The 26050-nt window shown below is 43.6% G+C and overlaps 3 protein-coding genes across 5 annotated transcripts; 1 reads left to right on the top strand and 2 right to left on the bottom strand.

Annotated features, from left to right (window-relative positions):
* Window positions 1–1893: 1893 nt before the first annotated feature.
* On the bottom strand, window positions 1894–7521 carry alg8 (ALG8 alpha-1,3-glucosyltransferase). The gene is made up of 13 exons (XM_070982858.1): window positions 7433–7521; window positions 6710–6788; window positions 6178–6371; window positions 5732–5841; window positions 5082–5149; window positions 4795–4921; window positions 4373–4476; window positions 4041–4161; window positions 3797–3936; window positions 3450–3589; window positions 3213–3310; window positions 2855–2927; window positions 1894–2267 (listed from the first exon to the last, which is right to left on the bottom strand). The coding sequence occupies exons 1-13, from the start codon at window positions 7519–7521 to the stop codon at window positions 2042–2044; spliced, it is 1569 nt and encodes a 522-aa protein (XP_070838959.1). The 3' UTR covers window positions 1894–2041.
* Window positions 7522–7975: 454 nt separating this feature from the next.
* On the top strand, window positions 7976–11410 carry ccdc90b (coiled-coil domain containing 90B). The gene is made up of 9 exons (XM_070983108.1): window positions 7976–8244; window positions 8914–9033; window positions 9203–9306; window positions 9659–9760; window positions 10055–10096; window positions 10251–10322; window positions 10393–10446; window positions 10605–10719; window positions 10803–11410. Exons 1-9 carry the CDS (start codon window positions 8193–8195, stop codon window positions 10856–10858), a joined length of 717 nt encoding a protein of 238 aa, XP_070839209.1. The 5' UTR covers window positions 7976–8192; the 3' UTR covers window positions 10859–11410.
* A 546-nt stretch (window positions 11411–11956) lies between these two features.
* On the bottom strand, window positions 11957–25544 carry pcf11 (PCF11 cleavage and polyadenylation factor subunit). Of its 3 annotated transcripts, XM_070982523.1 has the most exons (19): window positions 25174–25544; window positions 22804–22929; window positions 22272–22454; window positions 20929–21192; window positions 19149–20149; window positions 18531–18705; window positions 17823–18225; window positions 17210–17353; window positions 17043–17108; window positions 16417–16676; window positions 15358–16257; window positions 15147–15207; window positions 14675–14800; window positions 14413–14536; window positions 14096–14279; window positions 13461–13616; window positions 13055–13147; window positions 12913–12948; window positions 11964–12826 (listed from the first exon to the last, which is right to left on the bottom strand). In XM_070982523.1, exons 1-19 carry the CDS (start codon window positions 25414–25416, stop codon window positions 12581–12583), a joined length of 4791 nt encoding a protein of 1596 aa, XP_070838624.1. In that variant the 5' UTR covers window positions 25417–25544; the 3' UTR covers window positions 11964–12580. The 3 variants fall into 3 exon arrangements, with proteins under 3 accessions (XP_070838622.1, XP_070838623.1, XP_070838624.1); XM_070982521.1 differs by having other exon boundaries at window positions 11957–12826; window positions 15358–16676; XM_070982522.1 differs by lacking the exon at window positions 17043–17108 and having other exon boundaries at window positions 11957–12826; window positions 15358–16676.
* Between the last annotated feature and the right edge of the window lie 506 nt (window positions 25545–26050).

Genomic DNA, 26050 nt, shown 5'->3' with positions numbered 1-26050 from the left:
TTTGTTTTAACCAATCATGTTTTGTGTTGCCTTATCAATAAAGTTTTTAAACAAATTGTGTCTTTTATTTGAACGAACCAGTGAGAGATGATTATTACAGATTTTTTGTTCACCTGCTGTGAGAATTAAAATCACTATTCTGTTTGTTTGAATCCAGCTGAGGATATGAAACAGTTCAGTAGACATCATCACACACACAAACAGCATAAATTAATCTTTCTTTTATTTGAAAGTACAGAAAAACAAACATCATTGTCCATCTTTCACTTCAGTTTTGGTCCATATGGTTTGTTGTTAAAAAACAGGAAGTAGTTTGTCACTGCTGGTCAGTTTGTTTCATCCACCTGCAGGTTTCAGGTGAAATCACATCCAGTTTTATCAGTATCTTATCTTGCAGCTGATACCACCTCCGTTACTACAGTTCTGCACCAAGAGTCCGTGATGAGTGCGAGAAATTTTGTTGCCGCCGACCGCGATGTAGAGAGCAGGAGCACAGGTTGGTTTCCAGCCTGCATCGCCTCAATGCGAGTTATTTTCAAATAAATATGAACAGTATTTCAGCTGGTCAGATGCTCAGAGTCAAATCATTCCAGTGATGTTCCGTCCATAAAGGGTCGTGGGTGGCTGGCGCCTATCCCAGCATGCACCTGGTTCAGATGAGTACCCATGTCACAGTGATGATGGGTTCAATGAAGGCTGGGTGATAGGAATTTCCTGATAATGTGTTTTTGGCCCCGACGTACTGATACTGAGTCCGGTCTGACACTTCGAGTATATTGTGAATTGTGACTGTGAATGTACACAATGACCACTAATTATCAACCTGAGACACTTGGGCCTCAAATATAATGATCATTTTAAGAAGGTTTCAATGCCACATGACAATATCTTGATAGAACATTAACAATCACACAAGTGCCTCCGCAGCCTGTAAACCTTCATCATTGAGGCAGCACTGGTGTCTTTCTGTTACACATCTGCAGTCTGCAAATCTAAGCTTAGATAGCCCTGATGACATCACTGTGACATCATCAGGGGTTATTTAAGACGGTATTGTTTTCACAGACTGATCAGTGCTAACGGTGACTCCAAACTTGATGTGTTGTGCCTCTTAAAAAATGTGTACTAAGAACTGTTTGGTGAATTTGAAAAGGACTAAAGTACCACTGAACTTTAGTTGTTTTTGCCTTGTATTGATCACACTGTGGTCCAACACAAAGCAGGTCAGGAGAGTTCTGTACAGACCAACACAAACGGAACCAGAGAGCGTTTACGAGCCTGAAGAGCGACCAGTCGACTCATGAAGAAACAAAAGAGTCCGATGCTTGATTCTGATATCAAAAACTGATGTTTACTGTGGGCTGCACGGTGGTGCAGCAGGTAGTGCGCGTGCCTCACAGCAAGAAGGTTGCCGGTTCGATCCCCGGGTCAGGCGGGGCCTTTCTGTGTGAAGTTTGCATGTTCTTCCCGTGCATGCGTGGGTTCTCTCCGGGTACTCCGGCTTCCTCCCACAGACCAAAAACATGCTCATTAGGTTAATTGATGACTCTAAATTGTCCGTAGGTGTGAGTGTGAGTGCCAATGGTTGTTTGTCCTTGCATGTGGCCCTGCAATCGGCTGGCGACCGGCTCAGGGTGTACCCCGCCTCTCGCCCATTGTAGCTGGGATAGGCTCCAGCCCCCCGCAACCCCGAAAGGGATAGGCGGTATAGATAATGGATGGATGGATGTTTACTGGTGATGTTCAAACATTTTCTGCTGCCAAATTTGACGGTAGCTGCTGGAAATACCAGGATGTGATGTCATGTGGACTGTATTTGGTCAATATTCCAAAGAAGAAGAAAAACATGTTAAAAAGCTCAAATGAGGCCAGAAGCACGGACGACAACAACGGAGGTTTTGGAGAGATGGCGTCATTTTGTCCTATTGATCTGCACAGTGAGCAGTCAGACTCTCAGTGTCTTCCTCAGGGACACGTGCGTAGAGGGGATGTAGGTGTGTTTGGCATCTCACCTGTGACCTCTCAGGTCCAGAGTGCCGTCTCACAGCTGTTTGGGCTTCTCCTCCTGCCTCAGCAGGCTGACGTACAGACGCAGGAAGGAGTAGCAGATGCCTATGGAGCAGTACACCGAGGTCACCAGCAGGGGGAGGAAGGGCAGCTTCTGTTGCCATGGCGACAAAGGGAAGACGATCTCACAGGCGACCGCCACAGCCACCAGTCCCAGCAGGTAGATGGACTCCAGAGGATGGAGCAGGGACCCCTGACCACTGAGAGGAGAGAGTCAGTAATCTGATTACAAAATGAGTACAAAACAAATTCCAACAGTGATCCAGAAACATTTTAATCTTTAAATAAAAATGTTAAGTTATGTTTTTATGTTTAATTAAACAATTATCTGAGTTTTTAAAAATCTTAATTCAACCTCAAACATGCGGTGCAGTCTGTCTATTGATTAGTACTGAAGCCAGTGTAAGAGTGATTAAATGATGATGTTTCAGTCCATCTATCCATTATACCGCCTATCCCTTTCGGGTTTGCGGGGGGCTGGAGCCTATCCCAGCTACAATGGGCGAGAGGCGGGGTACACCCTGAACCGGTCGCCAGCCGATTGCAGGGCCACATGCAAGGACAAGCAACCATTCACACTCACACTCACACCTACGGACAATTTAGAGTCATCAATTAACCTAATGAGCATGTTTTTTGGTCTGTGGGAGGAAGCCGGAGTACCCGGAGAGAACCCACGCATGCACGGGAAGAACATGCAAACTTCACACAGAAATGTAAAATGTAACTTTGCATGAAAAACATAATTTTTTAAGTTTAATATCAACAAATGAAATTTTTTTCTCACCTGTAAAGTTTCCTCAGAGCAGTGAAAGAGTAGATCACAAACATCAGCATCAGAAGCACTTTGATGGGCAACTCTGCAAAACACATTGAACAAACCGACATTCAGGCTCAAACATGCTGATGATTGAACTGTGAGGATTACGAAGGTCAGAGGTCACAGCACCTGCAGTGTGGTTTCAAAAGTAAGAGGAGGTTTTCAAATTCATTCTGTAACTGAATCTAAGCGCTTTAAAAATCCAAATGGAAAAACTAATGAAACAACATGTGACTGAAACGAGGACTTCTCAAAACCTGAAATGTAGCTACTTTAGCAGACATATTTCTGTCCTCATCCTCTTTCCTGTCTGTCTGTCGTTTACCTGCAGGTGTGAAGATCAGCGGGAACAGGGAGTAATGACCTGTGGTGGTAAGAACCAGGAAGATCCCAGCATCCTCTCTGCTCTCAACCGCCAGGATGCTACGGGAAGAAATAGAGACGAAAAGCTTTGAAATCACTTCAAATGTTCCAGCAGCTTCAGTCAAAGTTTACCTCCTGTCAGAAAATCTGTCTCTTTGGTATCTTAACTCCACAGGGTAGAGCTGAATGGGACACCGACCTGAGAGGCAGGATGGCGATGAGGATGGCCTTCTCGTGGACGTGCCAGCCGAACATGAAGGAGCCCAGTGCGCAGAGCAGCAGGCAGCGCAGGAAACCCCGAGCACCGCGAGGACGCCGCCAGATGGATGCTACTGCCGGCTTCAGAAGCAGGGTCGGAGGATGAAAAAGACTGCATTTGATTACTGTACCACTACCTTTTGTTGAAGTTAATTCTGTGAGTAACTTGGCAGATTAAAGTGAAACTTGAGTGTCTGAAAAAACTTTATTGGGGCGTCCCTAAATAAACAAAATTAAATAAGGAAAGATAAACTGATCCCTGCTCAGTCTCAGTTTGGTGCAACTCACCATGATGGAGAGCAAAGTGCAGACGAGTGTGATGGAGGGAGAGACAGAGGGGAGGACCGAGTGCTGGAACTCCTGAACCAACCCGCCCGTCATGGAAGCACGAGGAAGCCCCGCCTCCTCCAGCAGCTTCAGACGAATACCTGACCAGGTAAACAGATCTTAGAGGTGTTGATTGTACTGCTTTACGCTGACGCAAGAATAAATTTGTAAAAAATAAAGACATTAGGAGGAGGTGGCGCCTCACCGAGCATCGCCAGGATTTTGTCCAGTATGTTGTAGAGGGCCCAGATGTTGGGGGCCCAGTAGGCATGACAGAGGCCCCGCTTAAAGGGAAAGAGACGAGACAGGACCTGGGGGAGCTGACCCTGAAATAAACACATCTTCATCAGGACTCAGGAACAAAGTGACAGGAAACAAATTAAACAACACTCACACAAAAGTCAGCGGTGCAGTATCTCTGGTTTAAAAAAGAGATTAAGTCAATATGTTGATATTTAACAGAACTCTAACAGAACTGATTAATCGTCATTTCTTGAAATCTGTGAGTGACTGAATGTTGACAGACAGGAGACTCACCATGGCGATGAAGGGGCCGAAGGACAGAGCGCAGACGGAGGCCACAATGCTGCCCAGAGCCAGGAGGCGGAGCGGGCTGAAACTCGTCCATCTGACAGAACCGTCTGCATGAAAACAAAACACACTCTCACCAACAAAACTACACATCAGAGGAGTTTGGCTGTGAACTGTTTTATATTTTTTAAGAGGGGTATGTTTATTACAGACAGATGACGGGAAATGAGGGCCGAACTTGAAGCACAGACGCAGCAGCTCATGGTTGTTCATCACTGCAACTACTGTTCATGACTCAAACTATTAATCAATTAAGAAATCACAGATTAATTTTGTGTCAATCGACATGCGTTAGTGGAGTGTTTTTACCTTGAGCTACCTCATCTGAAACAGTGAGAGTGCAATGGGGGAAGAGGTGTGTGTGGTACCTTTGTTGTCCTGAGTGAAGCAGTAACTCCTCAGCAGGTAGATGCCATACGCTGGAGCCACGTACAGGTAGATGTGCTTCAGATTGAGCAGGATGGCGAACAGCAGCGCCCCCTGCAGGTGTCGAGACTGTTCGACACAAACAACAAAACAAAAACCAATGAACTGAAGCAGGTTGTTGAAATCAAATAATCACTTTTTGAATAACTAGTAACGTTTATTTATACAGCTGCCTGTGAGTGACATGACGTGAAGATATTAAGAGTGTGCGGCCGCCTCAGGTTTGTACCTGCAGGTGTTTTGCCACTGAGAGCAACAGGAAGCCAAACAAGAATCCGTTATACTGGAAATGAATATCTGTGGGAAAATGTGAAGGAAGTTTTATCACGTTCATCATGATGATTGAGTGACAGTGATACCAGACACGAAAAACGTTCTGGGGCAACAAAATGATCTTTCCATCAATCAATTTTAAGTTTTTTAGATATTCTTCAGAAGAATCAGGTTAGCTGGAAGATCTCAGTTGACTTTTTGGAAAAGGAAATACTGAGTATCAAAAAAAAAAAAAACCATTAACTGACAAGGATTTCTAATAATTTCACCAGACAACATCCGATAGACGGCTGCCTTTGAGCTTCACTGAAGATGAACAGCAGCCTTATATGTGACAGAAACGTCAGATCATTGTACTCCGTTTCCAGGCGACTGAACTGCTGCAGCAGACTTAAGACTTATAAACAAACAAGCAAATTTTGATGTATTTTCAAAAAGGCTGTCCATGTTTTCAGGATTTATCTGAGCTGCCTCTTTGTTGAAAGCCGCATTGCCTCCTGATGCAAAACGATTCCAAACACAAAAACTGACGTCACTGAAACTCTGAGCTGATCGTTTCTGATGACGAGCTGTTAGATGTTTAATTTTCTCACAGCTGAAGGATACGATCGACGATGAGGAGACCGAAGTTCCAGAGCAGCAGGACAGCCAGGATGAAGGACGGGCGGTTCAAAATGTCCCGAGAGCCTTTTTGTTCCTGAACGCACCTGCAGCACCTGGAGGAAGACAGAGCCAATCAAGATCAAGTGACAGGAAACACCTGCAGCTTGACATACTACATGATGTTCATTTAGTTATTCACGCATTTCTTATGTGGAAATTTTTACCTTTTTAGATTCACTTTGGTGCTGAATGTTTACACAGGAAGCACAAAGCAGCCACCAATAATACAATTTATGTATTGAGCTTCTAATTGTCTTTTAATTGTGTTTCATCTAAACTGCTGTGAATCACCTTTGTGTTGTACAAATAACACCTGTTCTCTAAGGGATTGCTGAAGATTTAATATGAGATAATAAAGGTTGAACGCTGTGATCAGATTCGGGACTCACTCTCTGACAGCGTAGATAAAAACCACGTCAGTGAAGATGACCGACAGCCTCTGGAAGAGCACAGTGGATGGGCTGCCGTAGTTCAGATTCTCCACCACCAGCATGTTTCTGTCAAAGTGCTGAGCCACATGGGACAGACCAAATTCAAACCAGGCGAACAGTGGAGGATAGTCCAGAGTCCACTCTGACGTGTTCTACAGGGGAAGAAAATGTTTTGACTGTCTTACTCAATAGTTCATTGAACAAGGAAAGTGCAAATTAATAACTGTTTCAGTAACGAGTCAAACCCAGAGGCTGTTGGACCGATGTTACAGAGTCACTTTAAACAGAAAACAAAGAAAACCACATAACTCCAGTTCCAAATTCATACAAGTGTAGACATGTTTTATGATGTAGGTGGAGGTTGTCTTCATTTCAGGCAAGGTGGCCAGCGTCTTGAAATGGTTAGCAAGATTTAGGAACAATCATGGTGCCTACAGGATACTTCCTGCCTGAAATAACAGCAGCGGAGTAACTCGTCCATCATACTGACCTCATAGTACCACCTGGACACCGGCAGACTGTGTGTGATGGCCAACCAGTTCCTGTGCACCTCGAAGTCTGTGGAATGGCTGAGAGACAGAAACACTAGCAAATTAACTGTTCACTCTGGAGGCAAAGACACACCAAACCCCACACAGAAAAATGGCACTTTCATCAATTATTAGTAAACGTACAAGTCTGGATTAGTGTGACCAAGACCTGCACACAATTCGAAAGGATCTTTTGCGGTAGACATTACTGTATATGAGATATTCATGTGCTACAGATGAAGGGAACCCGACACAATTTCCACAGACGGCAATCAATAATCCGTATGTAACTTCTCAATTTAACTCCAAAATGACCTTGTTTTGACAAACGGCGCCATCTAGAGGCTACTTGGCTCCATAAACCAGGAAATTAATAACACGTCAAGTTAATGTTACATCAACAATCCCTTGTCACTTCATATAATATCTAATATAACAAATAGCTGCACACAGTTTGCTCTCAACCAGTTCCCCTGAAACCAACAGATGAACAATTTCCTGAACATAACTATTCATTTAAAGTCATACTTTCTTGTTTATAGCTAACGTTAGATACTCAGTTTGTTAGCCCCATGCTAACAGGCGTCATGGCAACATTTAAATTATCATTTAACAGATAAAACTTTTGTCTTGAGACTGCACCACTAAATGCAAAGAGTTCATTAAAAAGTATTCCCACTCACTAGGCGTTGATAAACAGACATTTTAAAAAAGAAACTCCCAGTGCTACCGCTGGAAACCAGCTCCAACTGTCCACCACGGGCGCCGCCATGACAGTGACGTTTCGATTTTGTAACCAAAACTTTATTGGCTCCTCCGCGGCTGACACTGTGTAAACTGAACTTGTCTAAAACGAAATTCACGGATAAAATGTGCCCGCTGCTGAGTGATTACTTTACAGTTTACTTTACAGTTTGTGAGTCCTCTAGAACGGAGGGTCCTTAGACCAGATCTGATCTGATTTCAGGTCCTTTGAAAAAGTATAAAACAATCTATTGCACTGAAAATCCTACAAAAGAGAAAATGACTAAAAAAAATGTCGCAATGTTGACTAAATGTTGCATTAAATGTGTTAGATTATTCTACATTATACTGTTGAATTATTATTACTGATGCATTCGCCTATGCGGCATTTTAATGTTGTAATTTTCGTCTCATAATTTGTCCGTAAGTACACCCATTACTGTCTTTTTCTTTTCTTTTTTTTAAAGTATGTAAAAATTCCCGTCGTCCCTGAATGCAGCATCAGGACAGACTGATCTTTCCACTTTTCGTCGGACCCTTTGGTGCTGTCACACTGTTTCCGCTCTGTCAGCTGTGTGTATGCACTCGTGTAGTGACTTCACGGTGTAGACGGTGTGTTTGGACCGCCTGGAATCCGTCTCACTAGTTTTCGTGTTCCAGTAAACTTTGTTGAAACTCATAAACGCAGAAACTTCCGGGATGAACGCGCTGTTGCGGCGGTGGAACGTTCGACGGGTCAGAACCTGGAGAGGTGAGCAAGTCTAATTCAACATCCTCTGAAGTATCTCACTTACCGCAATGCATGCTGGGTCCAGTGGTGGAAGAAGTCGCTCACTTGAAACCAGTAGTACTACAGTGTAGAAATAACTCTGTTACGAGTTTAAGTAGATAATTTTAATGATTTTAAACACTGCTGGGTGGTTTAACCTATAATAATACATCATAATTTATTCGTTGTTATGTTTTATATTAATAATCAGAATTTGTAAAGCAACTAAAGCTGTCAAATACACACAGTGACGTAAAAAAGTACAATAATTCCCTCTGAACTGGAGGACCAGTTGCCCGGCAACCAGCAGAGACTCCAGGAAGTAACTGACTCCCAACCAACAGCCTGACACATAACAACCCCTTTGAAAGGCTGCTTGTTGTTTTTACACTTTGTTGTTTGCACAGAAGAAACAAACAAGATATAACATCTTAACCAATAAGCTTTAGAGGTACTGGTAGGTGGATTTTGTGTATATCTAGACAGAGCCAGGCTGGCTGTTTCCCCGTTTCCAGTCTTTATGCTAAGCTAAGCTAACCAGCTGCTGCCTTAGCCACTTAGTTACAGTCTGATCATTCTAAATTCTTAGAAGTTTCATTGTGTTTTGTGTGTGTGTGTGTGTGTGCGTGTGCGTGTGCGTGTGTGAGAAAGACTTGCATGTGACGGCGCCCGTGCTGACCTTTGACATGCGGAAAGTTGAATTAACGCCTCTGGAGCAGCGAAAGCTCACTTTTGACTCCCATGTGATGGTGAAGGAGCTGGAGAACAGCGGTGAGAAACACCAGTCAACCCAGAACAATAACATTGATCTACAGTCATTTGAAAAAAAAAAAATGTATTCAACTCATAAAGTGAATTAAATTTAAGGAGAACTTATCTGAGACTGTTGTTCTCTGTCCTCGACATGATTTTTACCTGAATGTTGTTTTCTTTTGTGCAGGTTTTGAGAAGCGTCAGGCAGAGCTGATAGTTTCAGCTCTGGTTACTCTGACGACAGCAAACATGGACATCGTTTATAAAGACATGGTGACCAAAGCTCACCAGGTAGGCCACTTTTTTTGCATTTTATGTTGAACTTTATACCGCATACTATATGAAGCACACAAAAACAGAAATAGTGAGTTTTAGTGCAGTCTGAGTAACATTTTAACAGCAACAATCCATCTGTGGTGAACATATGACTGTCTGTAAACACGGTTAACGCTGAGCATTTCCAGCAGCCACAGTGTCTCTTTATTTTTGCTGAATATGAGAGAACTGCATTCATTAACTTTAGGTGAGGAGTGAGTGGAGCTGAATAAATCATTGCCAGTAGTGAAGGAGGGGAGCAGTTACAGTACTCAGTTACATGATATAATCTTTCAGCCGATGATGATGTTTGCTGTTCCCCTGTCAGGAAATCGCGGTGCAGCAGATCATGGCTCACCTGGACGCCATCAGGAAGGACATGGTGATCCTGGAGAAGAGCGAGTTTGCCAACCTTCGATCTGAAAACACGGTACGACAACACATTCAATCTGATGCGTTCAGTGTCCCGTTTTATTTCTGTGTCCTGTACTGTAAAAATACTCCATTAGAAATAATTGTCCTGCTCTGAAAATGTTATTTCAGTAAAAATATGTAAGCATACACTTAAAGTATTCAAAGTAAAAGTTGTGAATGCAGAAAAATGCTCACTGTGACTGTTGTACTAGTATATGTTATATCACCACTGTGTGGATGTTGTTTTAGGACATCAGATTTGTTATCATCACATTTTGTTTCGCTCTCTATTTATTTATAATTCCCACAGAAAATGAAGCGAGAGCTGGAGCAGCTACAAAACAGACTGCAGGTGAGAAAGTGTGTTCATTACTACTGTTTGATCAGTTCATAAGACTTGACATGCAGCTGTTAGCTAGTTTGTCGTCCAGTAAACTGTTGGGATATAAAGCAACAAGCATATGTAGTATTTACTTTGTGTGTTTTCTCTGGATGTTTCTGTTCAGGAGGAGTGTCTGAAAGTCCGAGCAGAAACCAAACTGGACATCAACCTGGAGAGCAGCAGGATCTCTGACATGGTGTGTGCATGACAACAGAGTCCTTTGTCTCTTCAGGGATACTAGAGCTAATTTTGTATTTTTCTATTAGTTTACTGAGCAGGAGAAGAAGCTGATGGAGGCCAGTACAGAGTTTCATCACAAGGTAAATTGACTGTGTAATACAACTATAATACTACTATATAAATCTGCACCCATTGTGTTCGCTGACTGGAGGAACAAAGGCGGACTTTGTAAGGTTATTTTCATCACTCAGTTAACTGTCTGGTTGTTTTTGATGCCGTTGGTTGATGATGTCACCAGAAAGCTGACCTGGAGCACGACAATATGGAGATCAATAAGAAGATGGACCTCCAGGTGGCCTCGCTCAAAACGGTCCTGGAATCTCTCAAACTGGAGACCATTCGCTACCTTGCAGGTAAACATGTTGGGACGTCTCAGGGTTTCAGTGTGACTCTGTGGATTTTGGTTCAAGGCTTTCTCGCCTGTGTTCCTCCCCAGCGACTGTGTTCTCCTGCCTGGCCATCGCTCTGGGAGTCTACCGGCTGTGGAGGTGAAGGATCCACATCTGACCACGAACTGACACGATAAACTCATCCACGACACACAGTATTAGAAAACTTTTTTAGATCTGTGTTGCTGCAACGAAATGTCACAATTAAATGGTGGAGTGTGTAAGATTTATGGTGTTGGAAGAAGTGCAATATAATATTCAGAAGCATCTTTTCAGTAGTGTATAATCTACTGAAAATAAGGATTGCTTTGCTGTGTTGCCCCGCTATTTTAATACAGTAATCCAGAATGGAATCTGCAACCTCACCACTAGATGCCACTAAATCCTACAGACCGGATCTTTCATTTTTAAAGGAACATAAGCAAACTTCAGTTCATCTCCACTGTGTTTTACTTTTCTTAGAATTGATGTTTTCAGGTAACTTGTAATGCTTTGGAAACAAGTTTTACAGTCATATTTTTAGTTGTGATGAACCTGTTTACTTGTTTTATTTATGCTGTATTTAATCTAAATCTGATAAGTTTCACTGCTGGTTGATTGCTTGAAATGTAAAAACATTCAGTGAAGGTCAAAGAAAATAAAGATTTTAAATCAGGAGAAGAAAACTGCGGGTGTGTTTTTATAGAGAACAAATGACTGAAAATGTCACCAAACATGAGAAACTCTGGATTCACAGCTGTGATGGAAGGAAATGTGGAGGGAGAAAGAGGCAGAATGACGAAAGAAAAGATCAAATGAAAACAAACAAATATTAAACACATTTAATATGAAAGGCCTGATGTTTGTAAAATATTGAGGCTCTGGTTGGTCTTACATATGTGGTAGCAGGCTTTGCCAGAAACACCACAGAAGAAGAGGAGCTACTCGCTTCATAAGTTAGGATTAATGTTATTATATCGTTGTAATAAAGACGGTCAACAAGGCCAAAGAACACGTGCAGTAATAACCTGCAGCTTGTCTTCAGAGGTTAGTCCAGTACACGTTTGCTTCCTGCTGTGCACACAATGACCTTTTGAGTCCAGCACGGGAAAGACGGACCCCGCCACCACCAGTGCAAATCACTACTCATTTGAACAGCCTGAAGGTCTGCACTTTTCAGGTTAAAGAAATCACTCACACGGAATCAAAACACCGTCACAAAAACTTTTAGTCCACTAAACCTTTATTTTTACTTTTGAAACCTAAATGACAATAAAGCTGAGAGCAGAGTCAAAGATCAATCACTATTCACACAAACAAGTTTCAGACTCTTTTATTGAAGATTAACTCGATACCAAAGAAAAACAACTGAAAAGACGACTCTGATCCTCCGCAGAAACGCTTCCTGAAGAGCAGGTGGAGTCTTCAGTCGTCCAATCGGATGATGCTTACCTTTAACGCAGCCAGAAACAAGTCAACACCTGCAACTACCTGTCATTAATAAACCAATCAGTTCAACTATTTACAGACCGTAACAAGCAGCAAACCGCAGCTGTTAGATTCAATCACTGTTACACCAGAGATACCAAAAAATACTTTAATTTATAAATTAAATTATTTACATCTTTTACCCAAAGGAAACAAAACATTTTTCGTTTTTTAAATAAACAATTTCAGTTCAGTTTCGATTCACAGAGAAACAGAAGACCTGAAATGGTCACGCAGAATCCAAATACAAAAATGTATTGAAGTTTATGTTGCTGAGGACTCGGCCTCCGCACACTAAAAACACCTTTTCTTTCAAAAAAACAGAAAAAGTCATGGCGAGGCAGCAGCAGCAGCAGCGTTACAGTTTAATTTGATCCGATTGCACTTCGTCTGTTAAAACCTCCTTCTTCTCCTCCTCCTCCACCTCCTCCTCCTCTTTTTTCACATCAGGAAGCTCAACAGCCTCAGGCTCGACTTCCTGTTTGACTGCAGCAGCACAGGAAGAGTCTTCCTCCTCTTCTTCTTCTTTCTTTATGAAGACGCTCAGTGGATGATCAGTGAGCACCTTGTTGGGCGACGGCGTGACGTCAATGTACGACGACGTCTGAGGAGACAGCAGCAGGTCAAACGCGTTAAAGTTTAACATTTAATTATTTCTGTATTTATACTATTTATTATTCAGTTACTTACATTTTTATAATCTTCAAAGCAGGAGGGATGGAAGTTCTGTGGAAGGAAAACAAACATACAGATCAGTCAAACACCACAAAGACATTTATTCATGCACTTTTCAGGCTTTTTTTAAACAGAGTCTGGTGGTGCTGTACTGTACCTTGTCGTCGACCCTGATGGCGTTCTTCAGGAACCAGTCCTCTTCCTCCTCCACCCAGTACGTCTCAAATGGCTCCTGACAGATTTCACACGACTGCAGGAGGAAAGAAAATCGCCTTCAATACCTCAAAGGAAACAACTGTATCAAGTACGGATGAAATGTGAACTGATTCTGCATAAATGAGTAATTTTACTTTTACAACTTTAAGTATATTTTGTACTTTTACTTCAGTAAAATTTTAAGTATTTGTACACTGTAGTATTTACTTTGGTAACAGATCTGAGTACACCACCCATTTATTTACTGTCCACCATTTTATTTGAGTAAATGATGATGTGAATCCTGTTTCAACTGGGTTTTCAGATTGGCTGACGAACGCAGGCCTGATGCACTCCACGAGTCTCACCTCTCCCACTTGGTCCTTAGTGGCTTTCACACTCTGGAACTCTTTCTCCTTCGCAGCCGCCTGGTTCTTCTGAACCTCCTCCTCGTTAACCTTTTCAAAGAACTGACTCTTGGCTCGCTCCTCCAGGTCGGCGATCTCCTCAAACTCTATCCAGTCCTGATGCACACAAACACACATACGTATATATTTATATACACAGGTGAGATTAAACATCAGGAGTGCTGCGTCGGGCCTCTTTCAATCCATCCAATCCGAGCTGTGCGTGGTCAGACAGCTGCCTACATTACATATCGACTGCAGCTCTGAATCACCAGCAGGTCTCTGAGGTCTGAGATCAGTTTGTCTGTTTTATGGTGTTTTATTCTTCCTATGTCTGTATTTATGTCAGTTGCCTGATTTGTGGTGTTCTGCTCCTGAGAGATGCAATATGAACTTGTAAATAAAGTGACAGCCTGCAGTCACACACAACTTATCACAACATCATAACCAGATTTAACATTTTTGCTCATCAAATGAAACTAATTTCAGAGCTTTTCAAGACTTCAAAACTTTTCAAGACCTGCAGATCCCCTATGAAACCTTCAGTTGTTTTAAAGTCAGTTCAGCAGGAAGTGTGTGTGTTTGTGTGTTCTCACCCTGAGGCTGTAGTACCAGCGGCGGTGTGTGACCTTCTTGCTGGCGACCTTCCCGGCGTGGTTCTGCCTGAAGTGCCAGTCCAGGTGGTCAGCGTACATGTCGGTCTGAGCGGTGGTGAATCTCATGCTGCACAGACAGCACTGGTTCCCTGAGTACAACTTGGTCACCACACTCTCGTAACGCCTTGTGGGAGAAAATAACACAGAAGACCGAATGAGCGATCAAACAGTAGAGACAGTTTAGCTGAACTACAACCTTTCAGTACTAAACTCGACACATTCAGGTTAAAGTTTGTCCTCTCTGAGGCTGAACTCACTGTTTCATGTCTTCAATGTTGAAGCTGGTGAGATCTGGGAAATCGTCCTCCTCCACCTCTGGCTCCTGCTCTTCCTCGTCCTCCTCCTCCACAGGTGGAACTGCTGGAGCCACGGTAGGAGTGTCTGGAAAAATAAAGACAACCAAACAACATTAATATTATAAGAAGCAGCTTTATTAAACCTGGTAATCAGATCAAAGGTCCAAATCAAGAAAACAGCAGCAACAGAGAGTCAACAGAAATATTCAGACAATCCACTGACCAGTGCCAGGGGTCATCACGGCGTCAGGCTGCGAGGGTTTGATGATGCCGTTGGATATCAGTTTGGAAAGGAGGTCATTGACATCAACCTGCCCGAAGTGGTTTTCTCCAGTGGCAACCTGCGGCGCTGCAGGAACACAAACACAACCAGTCAGACACCATTGACCAGTGACTTTAGGGCAAACTGAGCTAGAAGTTACTGAAAGCATCTACATTTCAGAACTGGGGTGATTATTTTTGTTTCAGACATGGACAAATGTATAAGATTTACCATCATCCAAATCAGTTTTTGTGTATGTGTTCAATTTATTCATCATCCTCAGATTAAAAGTCTGCCAAAGGGAGCACTCGAGGAATTGTAGTGAACAAATTACTTATTCAGAAAGAGTTACATTGCGATGGCAGCAGTGTTGATATTTACAAACTTCTCCACTAATTCTAAACATCCATAAATCAAACAGTGGAAATCTTACTCTGCTGTCTGAAAGGCACTGGGTTCTGAGGCAGGAAGGGCTGGTTGACCATCATGTTTACCTGAAAACAACAAGAGAACATTTAAAACAGGTTCATACAAAATGTGCTAAATGAATCTTTATATTCAAAAACACAAATAAGATCCTGATGAAAACCCTGTTTAAAGACTCTTAATAGTTAAGAAATGTCAGCTATTAAACTAAAACTTACCGACTGCTGCAAGCCAACGGTGGGGGCAGCAGTGCTGTAGAAGGGGGCAGGGGTCGGTTGGTTGAAGGGCATGTTGAAGTTTCCTGCCTGCTGCAGGTTCGGCTGAGCTGGGAACGCCATCGGCCCAGCAGGGAACTGAGGGTTCATGGGCTCTGGGAAATGCTGAGGGGCCATGTTGAAGTTCTGCTGGGGGGCGATGGGATTTTCATAGATGGGTGGGGCCATTGGCCTCATAGGGGGCTGTAGGTTGTGCTGGGGAGCAAATCTCAAGGGTCCTTGCTGTCCGGGGGTGGACTCATAGAGTGGGGGCCCACCCTGATGGGGCACACTGGGCATGTCAAACCTGGGTCCTGGCTGGATGGGCCCATCGAAGCGCATGGGACCAGGACCCTCAAACCTCATCTGGTTTGGAGGCCCTTCAAAGCGCATGGGCCGCTGCTGCTGGAAGCCCATTGGTCCAGATCTAGGACCAGGAGCCATGTTACTAAAGCGCTGCATAGGCCCCTCAAAGTGGCCCGGTCCAGGCCCTTGCACCTCAAACCTCGCTGGAGGCTGCTGTCCGATAGGACCCTCAAACCTCCCAGGACCCTGAGGGTGAGGCGGACCATCAAACTGCCCCATACCATCTCCACCTCTCAATGGACCATGAGACATGTGGCGTCCAGATCCATCAAACCTCTCTGGCATGTTGTGATGAGGTGGCCCGCCGCCATCGAACCTGCCAGGACCCTGGTGGTGAGGCCCGTCAAACTGGGATGAGTCATCGTAGCGTCCGGAGCTACCGCCTTCATACCACCCTGGAGGGTGCGGTCTGGAGGGACCCATGTGTGCAGGCCCATCATATCGGGTGGCGTGGTGTCCTCCCTCATGAGGTGGCGTGTGCCCTGGGGAGTCGCTGTGCTGTCGGACAGAAGACAGTGGTCCACCGCGGGCTGGTGCCTTAAGGATGGATTTGGGGGGAGGGGGCGCATGAGGGTGAGGAGGTGGGGCATCCAGATTGAGAGGCCCGTCGTCAGAGTGCTCACTGTTGGGGCTCTCAAAGCGCGGGATTGGGCTCACCTCTGCCGACTCTTTCTGGTGTAGAGGCGAGAGGCGCTCACGCTCGAACCTGGGGGCCGGTGGGTCCAGACCAGCCGGGCTTGGACATTTCCTGTGAACTATGGTGCCAGATACTGGGGGTACTTCCGACCTTCGCGGATCGGGGTGTCTGGAGTCGGCAGGTGGGCCATACCTCCGTGGAGCATCGTAGCCACTCTTCTGCTCCTCACGCTCGTCGTAACGTTGACGCTCCGTCAGTGGAGAGTTCCACTCTCTCTCACCTGGAAAGAACAGATACAAACTCATGAAGACATTTTCAGACATCCTGCAACTGGTACTGTCGATGCACATGTAACATTCTGTCACTCAGTTTAGGTGTTTGACTTAAAAATGAACTTCAAGTCACTTTAAGTTACCTAAGATAGAAACTACAGAGAGGAAACCTAAATCAGGACCAAACAGGATCACCCTCCTAAACTCTTCTTCTCTCTAACTAATTGCCAACTGCTCCCATGATCTCCTGAGATCTACTGTGATGGAACTGGATCCGACTCTACTGATGCTTTAGTGAATAAGTCAGGATGAGCATGTGAGCTTAACCTCTACTTAAATGTGTAAACTGTGATCTCTTTAGAAGATTCTCTAACCCTGCTGAAGTATCACTGATCGAGACCCTGACACCCCGCAGCTCCAGAACCTGACCTCTGACCTCTCTGTGGATAAAGATGACAGATAACAGATAATATTTGGCTTCACAGATCAGCTTAAACAGATAAACACATCATCATGGATGTGTTCAGAGCTGCAGACTTACTGGACTCTCTGGGGTCCGCTCTCCTCCTGAACCGAAGGCCCGGTAGAGATTTCAGAGTGGGAAACTCTTTGCCGTGGTTATACTCCTCAATCATAGGGCCAAGAGGAGGCCGAGGTTCCTCTCGCTCTTTACTCCGCCTTTCACCTGTAAGAATCATTAACCATTGGACATCATTAACACGCCACAACAATGAACACAGCGGGCTTCTTTGATACGTCATGGCTTTTCTAAATGGCAGATCGTTCATTTAGAAGAGCACCTGATGGTTGAATTCAGGGTGAAGATCAGGAAAAAAAAGGATTCCACAAATTTGAATTGATTGGCAGATTCCAAAAATCTATTCTTCTTTATGTTGTTGGAAAGAAACTCGACCACATGGAAACCGTGCAGCAACTGGACAGCAACCCAACAGAGCATTTAATCTTCAAAGGTTCGCTTCAGTGGATATTGGGTTTAAGAAGTTACTGATTAGCTTTGAACCCAAAGATGAATTATGTTGTGAATATTTTGTTTGCCTACTACTCCTTTCTTTTGTCACTCAACTCACTGATTGATAAATCATTGCAGCTCTAAATGATACTTGTTGCCCTTTTCCCAGACCCCCTCAGCTCACCTTGCCTGTCCCGTGGCGCCCGGCTGTATTTATGTGACGGGGGGTGTCCAATGCTCCGGCTGCTGCTGGTCTTCTCACCCTGCACAGCTTCTTCGCCCTCTTCTGCACTCTCCTCGCCCTCCCACTCTGCTCCAGTGGCTCGGTGGGTGACCTGAGTCTTCCTCAGCTTGGATTTGTGCTCGTAGTAGGACAGCTCTGCCGCATCCATGCCATCATGAGGGCGGGGCTGGGTGGAGGGGGGTGTGGTCAGCAGCGGCTGTTTCTTGGAAAAGTTGCCCGACTCGTCCCAGCTCTCAGAGTGCTGCTGCTTCTCCTCCTGATACTGGAAGAAATGTTTTATCTGGTGGGCCATGTTCAGGAAGTCCTCCTGGGAAATCTCGCCACTCTCCAGACGCTTACTGGCCTGCAGAGAGAGAGGGACAAGACAACAACTTTCAGACGACTACGGGCAAGTATTAAACTTGAAACCCTGAAGCCACAAACACTAAGAAACTACAGGAAGAACAGCAGTTTGAAATGAAAAATATTTGCATATGAATAAGTTCTAGACTTGACAATGAGAGAACACAGCCAATGTAACAGAGTATTTCCTATGTTTTAAAACATGGCTAATGACAGAAGATTTATTTAACATGACTGAAATGATCATTTTCTATCTTTGTCTTCCTGCACTTCTTGAACTTCTAAATCTTTAAGTTAGTGACATACCCTCCTGAGCAGGTCCTTCTTAGAAGCAGAGTTGAGGACTTCAGGTATCTGCAGGTTAGCATCCACACTGAGGCGATGTTTTGGGGTTCGGGGGGTGGTTGGGCGAGTCGGGGTGTTGTATGGTTTGTGTCTCTGAGGTCCAGGCTTCACGTGAGGGTCCTCCTGTAGCTTCAGACTTAAGAAGACACACGAATTTTGTTTTTACTTGAACTGGTTCATCTAGAAACAGTGAGATATCCATAAAATGTATACTATGCTGGTTGTCCTAAAAACTAATGTAGAGACTCAGAAAATAATCCTACTCCTGTCAAAGTGTGTGACGGTGTCTGTATCTGCAGAGACCTGCTCTCTGCCTGCACTTTCTAATTTCTTTGCATTTTGGAATAATTTTTCAATTAGGCAAATTCGATTAGGTTAACTTGTAGCTGACCAGACATTTGGTCAGATTTCAGTCTTTTGTGACACATGTAACAAGCTGAGGTTTGACACCAGGCGCTTGTTAAAGGGGTGTCAAAATTAGTAATGTTTGCGAGGACAACAGGAAGACAGGGTGAAATATTGTATGATCAGTGGAGTTCCACACAGACAGATAAATGTCAGCTGACATGATGGACTCACTGTTTGTTCTCCTCCCAGCCGCTCCTCCAGCGGTGAGTAGCATCCTTTGTCTCCTTGCCGCCTCCGTCGTGGACCCTTGGGGAATGAGAGTCTCTAGATTCAGAGTGCCGGTCCTCCTGTGGTCTCTTAGACCGCCTGCTCTCTGACTGGTTCTTTTTGGGCATGAGCCGGTCCTCTCGGCTGGGTTTGCCGTGATCTGGTTCATCTCCGCGGACCCTCCTGGGCTTGCCAGGTTTGTGAGAGGGCGATGGGGACAAGGAGCTGCTCCTGGTTCTAGTCTTGGGCGACCTCCTGTCCTTTCTCTTTGGTGAGTTGGTGGGGGACCGCGACCTGGACCGCGAGCGGGTGCGTTTCCTGGCATGTGTTCGGGCGTTGCCTCCACTCTTGAACTCACCCTTCTCTGTGGACTCCACGTGATCGTGTTTGGTCACTGAGCCATTCACCAGCTTCCCTTTGGTGAACCTCTGAGGGTCTCCCCGTGCAGCCTCCTCCCTCTCCTTCTTGTCAGTGCACCTTTTCTTCTCTTTCAGCTCATCGTCTTTGGCCTCTCCGCTCTTATCCTGTGTACGTTTCCTCAACCTAGGATCTTTCTTTGTTCCGTCGGCTGACTTCTGAATCTCAGCTTCCATCTGTTTTTTACTCTGGACACTTTTGGCCATCGGAGACGGAGACTTGGACTTGGGCTTTTCCTCTATTACTTCTTTCCTCAGGGTCCTGGCCTTATCTGACCGGGTGGGTTTCTCAGGTGTCAGAGCAGGACTTCCTGTTGTGGTTGTGTCTGCTTTCTTCCCAGCAGCCTGTTCTTTGGGGTGGGAGGCAGCTGGGGGGCCAGTGCGGTTCAGGCGAGGGTCTCTGGTAGATGGCTTGGTGTCTGTCTGAGGAGCCTGAGGAGGGATCCAGGGTCGGACAACAGGAGCAGTTTGGCTGACGGGCTTTGGCGCTGTGCTCGGCGATGCTGAAGTCGAGACTGGAGTCGATGTTGGTAACACAAATGCACCAGCCTGCAGACACATCAAACAACTGTTGGGAGTTTTGTTTCAGAGACTGGGGATCTAATCCATGTGGATAAACAAAACTGCCTTCAGACAATGCAGTCAGGAGGCTGATAAATTAAAAATTCAACAAGAAAAACAGACGTGTCCCTGTTTGTCACTTCAGGTTTGTCTTAATGCTAAATTAAAAGACTTTGATCACTGAAAACAACTTTTCAAGCTTCAGTCTACATGACCAACCACAGCATGTTTTGGGAGAGGTGGCCCACCCCCTAAATACAAAGCGCTTCCACTGACACAAGAACTTATAGACAGTTATGAATAACTAAAAGATAGACTCACGTGTTTTCCTAGTCTGTCTGAAAACAATACAGGGTTTCTCATGTACACTGACAGAGTTCTCATGTGCTGTAATTGTTCATGAGGCTTCAGCAGTGTTATCCATTAAAATCAGAAATCTCAAGGTTTCTTCTGAAGCGACATGAGAATCTTTTTTTTTTTTTTTTAAACTGGTGATACATGGGAAATCCCACTTTTTGTTTATTCTTACTTATTCTGGAAGTCCTGGTTAACTGTATATCATGAGTCACACACACGTACACACATACAGTATCTACAATGTGGTAGACAGGAGTGCTAAAATGGCTGAACTTTATACTCCAGGACTGTCATACATGTACACATACTGTCCTAGAATCAGCTTATGCTGAACATCTTTAAAGACAACGGGTTTGATTTGGAATCAGTTCAACTACATCTTAACTACACCCAACCCTCATTTGACCTACAAGCTGAGCTTTCGTCTGCTCCAGTTCCAGCTCAATCTTCTTCTGCTGAAGCTCCAGAAGCTGTTTCTGTTTGGCCAGCAGCTGCTGCCGAATCAGCTGCTCCTGGGTCAGGCTGTACTGGTTCGCTGCAGGGACCGGCTGCGGAGTGGGAGTGGGAGTAGGCGTCGGTGCTGCTGCTGGTGGTGGTGCCGCCACCGCTGCTGGTGGTGGTGGTGGTGGCGGCGTGGGGGCAGGGACAGGCTGTGGAGAGGATGCCTCCTCAGACTGGAGACCCAACAAAGTTATATAGGGTCAGAGGACAACATAAGTCTTTAAGTCAGAACACAACAAAGACGGAGACAGTTTTGCTTTCACAGACTCTACCTCCAGTACATTTCAGGGAAATACTGCAGATTTTTAACTCCACTACATTCGTTAAATGGCTCGAGTTACTGGTTACTGGTAGATTATGATTCAGCTGGAGAAAAGTATAGCTGTAAAAATGTTAAGAGAATTTAATCCATATTGACTTTGTTTCTACAAATTCAGAGAAAGAACGGAGTCCAAAATCATGAACATGTTATGGAATGAGCAATATTTTAAAGGGAGTTTTGTCTGCTAATGTCTTGACTTCACATTTTTTTACAACCTAAAAAGGTTTAAATGCATGAAGGCTACTGAGACATCTGAAGACATCAGCTGGAACTTTGTAAAATTACAATGGACTTTTTTTATAGGGTGCTTTCACACCTGACCTATTCGGTTTTGTTAGAACAGACCCTGGTGCATTTCCCAGTTCGTTTGGGTCGGTGGTGCTACCAGACTGAGATGGATTGAAACGTGGGTCTCAAACAAGCAAATGATGATCAAAAAAACTGCAATTTAACTTTCCGACAATCCACTTTGTGAAATTGTTTCAGGTCTAGACACAAATTCAGCTTTGCAGTGAAAAACCTGACACGATAGGAACCATTAATTTCTCAAACAGTTTAAACCTGTGTTGTTTCTGTTTTGTTTCTAAGTATATATTCAAAATATATGACAGCAAAAATGGCGCATGCTCTGCTAAGACTGCACAGTTCCCTGAAGGGCCAAAGCATTGCATACCTGCTTAGTAACACTGACACTCTGATACACATATTCCAGCAGTTTCCTTAATAAATCTATTTTAAAAAGAGCTAATCTCTTTGCGTTTTTCATCTTAAAATTGAGTACAGAATCAATCACATCTGGCAAGCTGAAAAAAATCCTGCAAAAGCTGCTCAAACACTCTCAAAGTAACAAACAAATGTAAGACTGTCAGGTATGACAAGAAAGCACAAGTGCAGTCCACATCTGATGTAGTGTTTGCAGAACATACACACCTGTTTTAAAAACTTGGGATTGACATGAATGCTGGCGTTGACAGTGGGCGGCAGCGGCTTGATAGGCCAGGCCGGGTCCACAGAGTTGACCCGGACATCAAGCGCATACAGTTTCTTCAGAGGAAACACATCATCCCACGTAGAGCGTAACTTGAACAGACTCTTTCTAGTGTTTTCATCCACCTACAAACAGAGGACATGACTTGGTCCAGAGCTACCAACAAAAGAAAAACTATAACACACTTAAACAGCATCACAGCAAGGGATAACTCAGCACTTTTACTTTTAGCATCAGGTCAACTACAACTAAAAGGGTGAAATATATTACAAAAATTTTGCTTTAAACACTTTCTGGGCAGGTACTTTTATTAGCAGGGCTATGTTATGGTGTTAAGTATACAGGAGCAGAGTGCAGGAGATCACACATAATAAGCAAGCAACACAACAAACAGGTGGGAAGTGAAGTGGGCCGCTAAAGATTTTAAGTGCTTAAATTTTTAACAAAGCTAAACAGCAGCAAAGAGAACTGTACCTTTTCAAAGACACATATAAATGAAGTGATTAGGTTTTTAGCAAACACTGCAAGGTATTCTCCTCCAACATTCTTCACTATGGAATCCACTAAGTACAAAACTGGAAGCTTCTCGGCAGATGGGGCCTGGAGCAATAGAGAACTCAACAAGTTTAGAAAACAACAGGGGTTAAAAAACAACATTTCAGAACAAAAGATCAAATTACAACTTGACAGGACTAACAGGGCCGACTGCCCACCCCTTGCCACCCGCTGCGTGAAATTTTCAAGTGTGGAAAGGCCAAAAATACAGTCTGTGCCAAGTGTGGAAAAAGCAAAAGTCTCAACATAACTGAGTTGAAAAGGGAGGGGGGGAAAAAAGCAGTCCAGATTTTTCTTCAGTCTGGAATCAAAATAAAACTGAGGAAAAAATACTCCAATAAACTCCTTTGCAACACCTTGACAATTGTGATCGATCCAAAAACAATATGTGGAAAAATCTTCAGTCAGTCAGTTCAGTGTCTGTAGAGATAGTTCTCAGGAAGATCCTTCCCCAGAGTCAGGAGAGAAAAAAACATATCCATTAAAAAACGGAGTCCAGTCCTCTGCAACTTCTTTACCTCCAAAGAGGGTTTTTTTCTTTAAACCACTCTTTGTACTTTACCCAGATGAAATGTCAAGTTTTTCTTTTTAGCTCCACACCCAACAAGTTTTATTCACTCACTCTTTCAAAGTTTCACCCCTCAAAATGTTTTTCTCCCCTTGGTTGTTAAGAACATAAATAACCCATTAGAAAATAGAACAAGTGGTCTATGGGCATTTAAAGAACCTGCGAACTGCATTTAAACTCTGCACACTTAAGCAGGAGTCTACTGTTACTGAACTGCGCAGCGTTAGTTGAGCAAATAGTTTGTACAACTAGTCCAAACAAGCTGAGTCAAACTCAGCTGTGTAAATGTAAACCAGAGTCATACCAATAAATTACACTGGGAAATAAAAAATGACAAAAAGCACATTTCACATTTTTTATTATAACATTTTAACCATTCAATGACAATTCAGTTATTCAAAATTCACTACTGAATTAATGCAGAAAACGTGTTTTCCGATCGGACCAGGCTTCAAGTGACCAAAGCTTTGTTTCGATAGGCGGCGAAGTGCAAACACTGACCACAGAGGTAACTGAGGCAAACTGCTGACTGAAATGCATTTCTATAGAAAGTGGAAAGGACTTTAAAGAGGCCTTGTCTTCTGTGTTTAACAACAGCTAGACGACATTATTCATTAACAATAGGTCTGACTGAAAACCATTTTAAAACATTGCTGTGGCTTGGCCTCAATCAACAGATATGACTAGAATACAGTGACGAATTGCCAAAACAGCCAGGGCTGCGTATATCAAGTCAAAATCCACCGTAACTGACACAGCTAATTCTACCAATTCCTGGGCTCACTGATCGACTGCACGAGGCTCTTCTGGCTAATCATTGTGATAAATCAATCTAAAACCACTATGATGCTAAAACTAGCTGAGTATAATATTTCTTGTTCTTCAAGTCTGTATTGTACTCCAGAAGCACATTTATGAGCTTACTGGACTGTCTCAGACAAATTAGCACATAAACATCAACAATGTCGTCTCCTCATTTTATATATCCAGCTATCTTCGTTTAAAGTTATTTGTACTTTTGTTTTGCCTGCTTCCATAACAAACGCAATGTTGCTCAATTCGTTGTGTCCGTTATCAGTCTGAATATATTACTGCGCACGTTGTGTTAATTACTAAATGTATTCCGATTAATTATGATGTGATAGTGTTCAGTATAATTGCTATTATTATTACTACTATTATTCCGCTGCCAACGATGTAGTGAAGTCTGAAAAGTTTAAATCAATTTATCTACAAATCCTCTACGTTACATTGGGTCAGTGTATTTAACGTTACGGTAACTGGTCAACATTAGCTTCATTGTGAAATTCAATAAAAGTAATACCATCGTCACTTAGGAGTTAACTATTTTACGGTGGATTTTCACTTCCGTTGGGCCCGAGAGCACACCAAGTTACAGCTAATTTCGACAACGACTTTCGACAGAATAATTAATAAAAAAGCATTTATTCTTTTGAAACAAACTAGATATATTAACTGATAAACGATGTTTCACTTTAATACACAAAAACTGAGTGAAAAGATAGTTGTGCCACTCGACAGTGTTGCTAACCAGGACAACAACGGAACGTAACGTAGCTAGGTGACATGTCGTGTAACACAACGCTTGCCGCCATGTTTAGCTAGTAGCTACCGTAGCCAACGGCACATCGTCGATTGGGCCTACTCCATACATCGAAATAAAACATCTGAAATTGAAAGTATTCTATATTTATAAAAACCTTAGTTATTTGCGCTTCAATAATTGCGACGATATCCTTGGCGAAGTTGAGGTTTTCCTCGGCCAGAATGGTCAGCATGTTGATGTGCGGCTTGCTGTTGTAGGTCAGGTCTTCCAGGGAGGACTGATACTCTCGGCAGGCATCTTCCCTTGCCGCTTTGTCGTCCATCTTTGAGCTAAGCGACCGAGGAACACCTACATCAGCCTTATCGATACCACAACCATTGATTAGCAGGCAGTCCATGTACTCATGTAACTATCTGTTCGGCCCTGACTTGGTACAAAATAACGCCGGGTTTGAGATATAATTCAGCCGCCGCCTATCCTCCTTTTCTGTCCGACTTCAACGACAAGAAGATGGCGACTGTAACTGAAGAACTTAGACGTCACTCTAATGTAATATCGGACGTGACGTAGATGTAGTTCCATTGGCTGGTGTCTGGCCGCCTGGGTCAAGTTTTTGATTTTCATTGGTTCGATAAAATAACAGCCACACAAAGTAGCCAATCAGATTTAAGTAATGTGATTCTATTCTTACATAACGAAAGACATTGCTAAAACATGTTTGCGAACATAACAACACGAGGCCAAAGCATGGCGTCTCACTCCTAACATTAGCTTTGGGGTTTAAATGTAGGTTTTCAAGATTAATATTGCAATATGATACTGAACCTATCTTATGGAATACGTGTAAATTCCAACGCTACGATGGGATATATTGAAATATATGAAAAAAAAACAACGACTAAACGTGGTGTACAATTGTAGGCCTACATATGACCATTCATTTATATAAACATATGTGTATGCAAATATGCAAAACCTATGGCCTCCAGTGTCTTAAAAAGGACCGTATGAACTATAGCAATAAGATTACA

This window comes from Chaetodon trifascialis, chromosome 16, assembly GCF_039877785.1.
Source record: "Chaetodon trifascialis isolate fChaTrf1 chromosome 16, fChaTrf1.hap1, whole genome shotgun sequence".
NCBI lineage: Eukaryota > Metazoa > Chordata > Actinopteri > Chaetodontiformes > Chaetodontidae > Chaetodon > Chaetodon trifascialis.
Note: the sequence above shows the minus strand (reverse complement) of the source record. Positions and strands in the feature narration are given on the sequence as shown.

Excerpts from the sequence above, each read along its gene's own strand:
- alg8 (XM_070982858.1), bottom strand. The coding sequence starts at position 7,521 with ATGGCGGCGCCCGTGGTGGACAGTTGGAGCTGGTTTCCAGCGGTAGCA. Across the intron at positions 4,162-4,372 it reads TCGGCCCCTTCATCGCCATG|GGTCAGCTCCCCCAGGTCCT; the intron begins GTGAGTCTCCTG and ends TGTTTATTTCAG. Across the intron at positions 3,590-3,796 it reads GCACTTTGCTCTCCATCATG|CCGGCAGTAGCATCCATCTG; the intron begins GTGAGTTGCACC and ends CTGCTTCTGAAG.
- ccdc90b (XM_070983108.1), top strand. The coding sequence starts at position 8,193 with ATGAACGCGCTGTTGCGGCGGTGGAACGTTCGACGGGTCAGAACCTGG. Across the intron at positions 9,034-9,202 it reads GAAGGAGCTGGAGAACAGCG|GTTTTGAGAAGCGTCAGGCA; the intron begins GTGAGAAACACC and ends TCTTTTGTGCAG. Across the intron at positions 9,307-9,658 it reads TGGTGACCAAAGCTCACCAG|GAAATCGCGGTGCAGCAGAT; the intron begins GTAGGCCACTTT and ends TTCCCCTGTCAG.
- pcf11 (XM_070982521.1), bottom strand. The coding sequence starts at position 25,416 with ATGGACTGCCTGCTAATCAATGGTTGTGGTATCGATAAGGCTGATGTA. Across the intron at positions 17,354-17,822 it reads GGCGCCACGGGACAGGCAAG|GTGAAAGGCGGAGTAAAGAG; the intron begins GTGAGCTGAGGG and ends TGATTCTTACAG. Across the intron at positions 17,109-17,209 it reads AGCGGACCCCAGAGAGTCCA|AGAGGTCAGAGGTCAGGTTC; the intron begins GTAAGTCTGCAG and ends CTTTATCCACAG.